The sequence below is a fragment of the Saccopteryx leptura genome, chromosome 4 (assembly GCF_036850995.1).
Source record: "Saccopteryx leptura isolate mSacLep1 chromosome 4, mSacLep1_pri_phased_curated, whole genome shotgun sequence".
Lineage (NCBI taxonomy): Eukaryota > Metazoa > Chordata > Mammalia > Chiroptera > Emballonuridae > Saccopteryx > Saccopteryx leptura.
The window spans coordinates 222,293,462-222,302,294 of NC_089506.1; the positions used below are offsets into that span (position 1 = coordinate 222,293,462).

The window sequence follows — 8,833 nt, forward strand, 5'->3', positions numbered from 1 at the left end:
GGGGCAAAGGGGACCAGGTCAAAGAAGACGAAGGGATTCATCAAAGCCATAGAGACGTAACACACAGATACAGACAACAGGGTCGCAGCAGCCAGAGGGAAGGGGTGGAGGAAGGGGAAGTGGAAAGAGACCGCCCAGGGCATGGGGGACAGGATGCGGTGTGCAGAGGGTGTTATGCTGAGTGGCACACTTGAAAGCATGTCAATACAATAAATTAAAGTTAAAAGTACAAGAATTAAAAAAAAAAAAAGGCTAAAGACATTAATAATTTAGCCAAAGAATAAACAGCCAAATCAGGTAGAGGACAGGAGTTCTGGAAATGTGCTGAACAGTATTTAATCAAAGCAACGAAGTATCAGGTCACCTCTTCAAGGTCCCACTGTGCCTGTGAGCCCCTCCTAATCGTTACGTGGCCGTGACTGGTGAAGTGAACCCCTTCCTCCAAGGAGAAATGCCATCTTCCCGTAAAATTACATTTGCTTCTTAGACTGAGGGAGATACCGTGAAAGTATCTTCTGAAATTATTTTTGGACTTCCTCAAGTGATCACACATGAGCTGTACATGATATAATGGTCTTTTACGCCAAAATACAAAGGATTGTAGCACATCAGTAGAACTAGAAAATTATTTTTAAAAACAACAACAACTTCTTGATTTCTGGTAGTGTGGTATATAATAAAAAAATAAGTATTCGGTCTTCATCCCCAGTTCCAGGCATGAGTCCCTGGCCTCTGGAGGGAGAGGAGGAACTGGTGGAAGCTGATGGAACGGAGGGTGGGGCTTTCAGCTCGCCCCAACCTCCAGGGAGGGGAGAGGGCTGCAGACTTGAGTTCAACCACCCAAGACCAACGGCTCAGCTCCCACCTACTTAGGAAACGTCCGCAGAACGCCTAACCACGAGGGTTCCGGGGACGTGCGTGTGGCTGAGCTCATGCTGAGCTGGGAGGCTGGCGCACACAGAGGGCGCCGAAGCCCCTGGCGTTCTGCGTCTCGGCTGTCCCTGACTCGTACGTCGTACGTCCCCTTTAGAACAGACCAGTACACAGAAGCAAAGCGTTCTTAAACTCTATGTGAGCCTTCCTAGCACACTGTCTACCTGGGGGGAAATCCCAGGGTTTGCAGCCAAGTGGACGGTGACTGGGGGCCAGCATCTGAAGTGAGGGCGGTCTGGTGGGACTGGGCCCTTCAACATGCCGGTCCTTGGGGTCAGAACGGAACCAAACGGGAGGACACCTGGTGGGTGTCAGACAACTGGAGAACTGGTTGGTGACAGAAGAAAAGACACCACAGGTGAGAATGATCTTTTCCCAACATTACACTTGACGAAAAGCATACAAACTGGAGGAGGGCCAGCACTTAGAAGCAGCGGTCTCAGCCTCGTTCAACTCAAACACTCGGAGCGTCTCTGTGCTCCTCCTCTACATCACTCCTCCACACAGACAGAGGCCACGGAGGTGGGGGCCAGTCCCTGCCAGGAAGGCAGCCTGTTTCACGGGGTTCCCACGAGGGGTAGCACGAAGCAGTGGAAAGAGCAGACAGCCCCGAGCTCAGGATCCCACTCTGCCGTCTGTGACCTGTGCTCATCAGCCAAATCTCATCTCTCTCAGTTCAAACTTCTCTCTGTCAAGTGAGGGTGTGCCACCCACCTCCCAGGTTGTCCTGAGGATTAGAGGGGATCATCTATTTCAAGTACCTGGCACACAGCACAGGCCCAATAATTGTTGTACATTTCTTTCCCCTTCCTGTCCAAGGTCCACAAAATCCACTCAGAGGAGAACTGAAGTTAAGGGAAATGCCTAAAAACCACACTGTTGGTCTGGGCATGCAGCTCCTCTCAGAAGCGATAAGTAACCAAAGACCGGAGGCATTCAGCACACTGACCACCACCGGACAGGATCCACTTGTGGGGTCCCGGAACACAGAATCTTTCCTACTAAGAGGGTAGTCAGATCAAGCCCAGTGACACTGACCTTGACAGCCAAGAATTCAAAAGTCACATTCTACGTTTCTGCTATGTAATCGAGTCAGGGCACACATTTCATTCAGCCTTGGCACCTTTGCACATCTAAACACACCAAGGTATAAACAGTGAAACCGTCATTATTTTCCTACTAATGAGACAAAGCCACCCAACAAGCTCTTTGTGTGAGATTTTCATGTATGACGTGACAAGGCACGCTCATAGCCACACAGACAGCAACAACATATACAGGAAAGATTAAGTTGCTTCAGCTTTGATTTCATAAATAATGGTCCATCTTCATTTGAAATATTCACCATTCGTATTGTAGAATCCTGATGTGTGAACAAAGCTTCAGAGATCTAAGCAAACAGTCTTTTACTGGAAGTTACCATCCATGTTTAACCAACCCACAAACTTCAGCTAGTATTTTTAAGTTGTCTTCACAGCGTTGGGCTGTCAAAGGTCTCCTGGGACACATCAAGGCCGGCAGTATATGCAGCAGGAGAGATAACCACATATATATAACCAAGTCTGGATATTCCCAGTGTTCCAGGAAACTGAAGCAAACACTTGTTTAGGGTTTCAGACAGGTTATAAGGAAGCAAAGAACCCCCTTCCAATCAAAATCTCTCTGGTATTTGGCTGCCAAGGCCTCCAGGCTCTCGGAGACAAGTTCAGAGGAGGACGGGACTCCATCTGTGTCCGCGTGGCCAGCTGGCTGACCGCCCGAGCACTGTTAACTCAGGCCTGACTTCAGGCCACCTCCACAGGTAACTGGGGGGTGAGGGGACGGAATCTGTCCGTTAGCACAACCTCTGACCTCTGATTCTGTCCGTTAGCACAACCTCTGACCTCTGGCTGTGATGTCCAAGTATTTTTCCATTTGGGGGAAAAAAACCCAAATCATATCAATTCTATCCTTTCATCATCACTTCTGGCACACGCACAGTTCTGAGCTTATAGAATAAGGTGAAAAAAATAAAATTAAGCTGAATATACACGTCCTTACAATTTTAGGTTACACCTTCATAACTGCAGGTACCAAATGTTGTCTGTGCTTGTAAAAAACAACCGTGCAGGAAGTCGTCTGGAGAAACTGTCCTGGCGTGGCTCTAGGGAGTTCTATCACAGTTCTCTTTTCATTCCATTAACTGAAAAGCTATTGAATGACTGTTATTGCCGGGAATCCAATAGTTAAGTGGGGGCCTAGGGTCTTTTCAAGTTTCAATAGGTCTGTCAGAGTTTCATTAACTATCAGGAGCAGGTGCAACGCATAAAAAGAAGAAAAGACTAGAGCCCAAGTTCTTGTTGTCCTTTTCTTTTCAAGCCCCGAAAGTGACATAACTAGTTTGTCCCCAATGAGTCTATCTTACCCACCTTACAACCTGTCATTAAGAATGTGCTCATCAAGGAAGCTGAAATTTTTCTCTGGGGAAAACTCTTTTCTGTAAAGGACCAGATAGTAACTATATATTTCAGGCTTGCCGGTCACAAAGTAGCAACTACTTCTCTGCTGTTGAAGGCCAGAAGCACTCAACAGACAGCCGGTAGAATGAATGTGATAACTCTGTCCCAACACAACTTGATTTGTGGACACTGGAGTCTGAATCTCATATAAGAAATGTGCGCATGTCGTAAAATATTGTAATTTTTTGCAACCATTTAAAAATGCAATTTACTTCACAAGCTGTAAAAAAATAAATAAATAAATCAGTGAGCCCAATTTGGCCCACAAGCCGTACCCTATGGTAAGCGGGGTCCCTGCCTCTCCACTGCCCAGAGTGAAACACAATCTCAGTTTCAAAGCCACGTTCCTAAAACGGGGCTGCTACTCTAGTTTCAAAGCTGCCCTAGCCCAAAACAGCCTTGCCTTTCTAGGCTACAATAACTAAATAGCAATTGTTAACAAAGAAACATTGCTCAAGCGCCACCAAAGTGATGAGGGTTCTATTAACCACAGATTACTCCATTATAATGTCTTAATAAAATAACCATGAGGAAAACTGTGCTAAGTATGGTTCGAGCAAATCTATATCCCTACTTCCATGCAACTTAAAAAGAACCAGCTGTGCAGGCTATGGAACCCACACACCCAAATGAACACCAGAAGACCTAACGTAAAACTATTAATTTGAGGACCGCGCGGGGAAGGGGGTGGCAGTGATTAGAGCTAAGCTATTTCACAAGTAACACCATTTAACAAAGCAAATCCAAGATCCTGGAACAAACACAGGGTGTGGCAAAAGTAGGTTTACAGTTGTTTGTATGGGAAATGATACAATAATTAATGATACAAGAATGAACTGTGTTTCATGTGCTCATGATTGATACAATAATTCATAATGTTACAAGAATGAACCGTGTTCTGTGTACTCATGATTGTAAACCAACTTTTGCCCCACCCTGTACAAAGCAGAGAGGACAGTCTATTTCACTTTACTATGGTTTCTGTAACACACTCTTTTGTTCATTTTAACCTCATTTGTGGGCATTTTCCTAACGTGACTATATTACCTTAAAATAATGTCTGGATTGATTATTCTGAGGAAAGGAGTTCATCGCCCCCTAAATATGCAGAAGATACCAGGCTTAGTCTTCACCTTGGAGAAATTAGCTGCCTAATTGTTAGTGCAACTGGCTGAACACACACACAAACACACATGCACATCTGAATATCTCCGAGGCGTAACGAAGTAAATGAGGTATCTGGAACCAGTCGGAGTTTTCCTGACAGATTCGGCTTTCAATACATAGACCATTAGAAAGAAACCTCAGAGGCGGTATTTACAGCTATCATTCTACTTAGGTTCCATAAACACCAAGGAACTTGAACAGTTTTTCAGCTTTCAAAGCACATCCTACTTTATGAGCACTGAAGACATTATCAAGTACGCTGCAGAAGAGGAAGTCGTGACAAGTGTCAGAACAAACACCTTCAGCTAAGAGACTCACTCACCCAGAAGAACACGTCAGCAGAAATTAGCCTCCATTTCACCCTATCCAGGACCGTATTTCTACCCACTGCTGAAAATGGCACTTCTAACTCGTCATTTTACACCATTACCTGTGTTCTATATGGAGATGTGACATTTTGGTAACCATACATTGATCACTCCCGTGCTTTAGAGTTGTCTAGTAAAAATGACTAGTGTGAGTAATTGATCCATCGCAGAGAATATGGTTTTACAATGTAAGAGCACCTACTAGCTTTAGATGCACCCCTCACAGTATCATAGGAGTTATTACCTAACAAATTGCAATGAGATTACCAAATAATGTACAAATAGCCGTGAGATTACACAAAATAATCGTAGAAATTTATTGTTTCCTTTAAAAGTAAAAAAAAAAAAAAAAAGAGCCACTATAACAATTTGCTAAATAAGAAATGCTGCTTTTCTACATGAATTGTTTTACCTCCTTGGATAAAGTGTTCATTGTCATTAATATGCATGAAATCAACCTGAGTGTAAACTCGCTGAACACGTGGCATAAGAAGAAGAGCCACAGAGGAAAATGAGAAAGCTATGAAAATAATGGGTCACAAAATGAGGAGTAAGGATGAGTTAGTTCCTGCTCTCTGGCGAAGCAAGCTGCACTCTTAAGTATATACTAGCGATTGCAAGGCAACAGTCTAGCAGAGTCCAAAAGCCTCTTTTTCGATGCACACCAACTCTCAATTACATAACGGCCCAATATGAAATCTTTCCACCCCCGATTCCACCCATGCCCGGCAACATACTTCTTTAAGTGGGACAAAACGAAGCTAATGAAAAGACCTAGCCAGTCCCCAACTGCATCAACGACCTAACAGCTCTAAGAATTCACTCCAGCCCAGTTCCGGTTTAAAAACACAGCCAGGGAAAGCGCTTGCATGCACGCCCTCCGTTCTTACCACGTCTTTCCGCTCAGAACCAACATCAAAGTCCGGGGGAGATGCGCCTTACGTAGGAGGGGAGGCTGGGTGGGAAGGGACAGGGTGGGCTGGGAGCGAGGGCCTGTCACGCACGTTTTACATGCCTCGGGCAAAGGTCACCAGAAGGCCGGAGAGAAGTGAATGGCTAGCGACGCACGGCCCATTTCGTTGAGGACCCTAACAGTGATCTAGGGTTCAGCCAGACGAGAGGGCCGGCCGCGTGGGGGGGGGGGGGGGAGGTTGCGGCGCGCGGGGCATGTCCGGGGCACCGGGCGTGAGTGGGGCGCGTGCGGGACGCGGGGCGCACGGGGCATGTCCGGGGCACGGGACGTGAGTGGGGCGCGTGCGGGTCGCGGGGCGCAGGGGGCATGTCCGGGTCACGGGGCATGTGCGGGGTGCGCGGGACGCGGAGCGTGTGCGGGTCGCGCGCGCGCGCAGCGGGACGGCTCGTCCACGGCCCAGGCCCGGTGCCGGTGCCAGGCGGCCCATCGCCGAGCCGAGGCGGCCCAGCCTGCAGCCCCGCCACCGCCGCCGCCGCCGCGGGAACAATGCGCGTCCAGGGCGCCCACGCGCGGGCCGCAGCGGGGCTGCAGGGCCTCCGCAGCCGGGCCGGTAACAAAAGGCGCCGGGCGCCGGCGGGGAAACTTTCCGAGGGGCCGAGGCCGCGCCCCGCACAATGGCCGCCGAGCGCGGGAAGGCCGCCACGCCCCCGCCCCCGCCCCCGCCGGCCGTACCTGGTGGTTCTCCTTCCTGCCGCCCGCGGGCGCCGCCGGCCCGCCCGGGCCGCTCGTCATGTTCACGTACAGGGAGCGGGGCAGCGGGCTCCGCAGCGTCCACATCCTCCGCGCCAGCCACGCGGACGCCAGGCTCAGGCTCAGGCACAGCCAGCCCGCCAGCAGTCTCATTGGGGGCCGCGGCCGCTCGCTCCGATCACCGCCGGCGCCGGGCCGAGGAGCAGGACGCGCCGCCGCCGCCGCTGAACGCCGCCGCCGCCGCCCGGGCCGGAGCCATCGCGCCCGACTTGCCCATCCAGCCCCTGCAGGGCGAGGCGGGGGCGGGGCGGGGCGGGCTGCGCGCAGCCCTCCCGCCTCCCTTTCCTTTCCGCCCCCGGAACGCGCCGCCGCCGCGGCCGCCGGTTTCCAGCCGGAGCTCGCACGCACGGCCCGGGCGGGGCGGGGCGTTCCGGGCGGGGGCGCTCCTCCCACCCAATCAGCGGGCCGAGTCGGCCAGGGGGGGCGGGACAACACGGGTTCGGGGGCGCGCGTGGCTCTGGAGCGCGCACGCACCGCGGCTCTGCGCGAATCCTCCGCGTCCTGGCGGAAGTGGTTTTCATTCTTGTTAAGACAGCGGCCATCCCTTCGGAAGGCGGTCACTGAAACCTCCCTGTCTTTCCCGGGAGCTGCCGCAGGGCTGCTGGTCACGCCTCCCTCGCCCTGATGGTTGCCTCTGGGCCGCCCATGCCATCCCCGCCCCCGGCCGGACCTACCTGGTTGTACAGAGGGGCCAGGGGGCTTGGGGGGGGCAGTAGCATCCCTCCGCTCTCAGACCAAGGCCGGGGAGCGGACGCTGCCAGGTCATCGCTGTTCCTGGACCGGCCGCGTGGCTCCTTATTTACCTTCAGAGCCGACCAGCCAGGCCCCCCGGCCCACGGGCGTCCCCCCTTCCTTGCCGGGGCTGCGCACCAGACAGAAATGAGGAGGGAAAAGATGCCACCCTGCCCCGTCCCCCAAGCCAGGACACTGGCAACTCCTTTCTAAGAGGCATCGGTGCATGCTCTCTGCCTTTCTCGGAAGCTGCTGCAAGCGGGGCCACCTGCAGGTCACGGTGTGCTGTATGGACGACCCTGGCCAAGAATGGAGACCACACACACACACACACACACACACACACATTAGAGTCCCCGGCCGCAACTCAAGCTGGGTGCCACACTCCTAAAAGCGAACTGAGGAAGCGCTAGGAGCAGAGTATTTTACTCAGATGGATGGGTCTTGGATCGTTCAGAGCTCAGGCAGACCTCGCGACGTTTCAAAACGGAAGGATCCCACTCTGTTCCTGTGTCTGAAGTTGATTCCTGCTGCGACCTAACTTAGGAGTAACGTAGTTAATGGATTCCCTCATTGTAATGCCTTTTTTCTTCTTCTTCTTAAGTTTGTTTAGAGAGTGCTTTTTATCCAACCAGACTGGAAATACGTTCTGCCTTAGTTCGAAAAGAAATACACCTGTTAGCTCCAAATGTTGCGCCTCAAAGGCTGTCATTTAAGGAACAGCGATCCGCGCATAGGGAATTAGGTCGTTCCTTACACACGTTTTGATTAGCTTCTGAGAATCTCAGCTTGGCACCTTTTGCTAACAGGGGCATCTTGTTGCCTAAGACAACAGAAGCCACAATGACTACAACGACATCAAAGAAAGAGTAGGGCGTGCATGGAGAAGGGCCCTTCGCCTTCTGCCTTTTCAGTCTACTCACTAGCTGCTTCCTGCAAGAACCCCGAAGAGCCTGCATCTTAACTAAATCTAGTTCAAGCTTCCAGTGGTCCTGGCCCAAATCATCAAAGAACTATAGTAGCAGCAAGTCCAAATAGCCCAATATGTTTACCATGTCACCTCTCCCTCCTGTCTCCTGGGATTCGTGTCACAGAGAAGGCCGCTCTGTGCCAAAAACAAAACAGAAACCTTTAAAAGGGGACCTGGCCGGTTGGCTCAGCGGTAGAGTCGGCCTGGTGTGCGGGGGACCCGGGTTCGATTCCTGGCCAGGGCACATAGGAGAAGCGCCCATTTGCTTCTCCACCCCCCCCCCCTTCCTCTCTGTCTCTCTCTTCACCTCCCGCAGCCAAGGCTCCATTGGAGCAAAGATGTCCCAGGCGCTGGGGATGGCTCCTTGGCCTCTGCCCCAGGTGCTAGAGTGGCTCTGGTCTCGGCAGAGCGACGCCCCGGAGGGGCAGAGCATCGCCCCCTG

The 8,833-nt window shown here is 51.6% G+C and overlaps 1 protein-coding gene across 2 annotated transcripts in view; it reads right to left on the reverse strand.

Annotated features, from left to right (window-relative positions):
• METTL9 (methyltransferase 9, His-X-His N1(pi)-histidine) overlaps positions 1-6,966 on the reverse strand; it is a 52,356-nt gene extending 45,390 nt beyond the window's left edge. Inside the window, exon 1 of one of the 2 annotated variants that reach the window (XM_066383440.1) lies at positions 6,612-6,966. In XM_066383440.1, coding sequence (XP_066239537.1) covers positions 6,612-6,782 — 171 coding nt within the window. In that variant the 5' untranslated portion in view covers positions 6,783-6,966. The remainder of the gene's footprint in view (positions 1-6,611) is intronic. The other variant, XM_066383439.1, reaches the window with a different exon arrangement.
• Between the last annotated feature and the right edge of the window lie 1,867 nt (positions 6,967-8,833).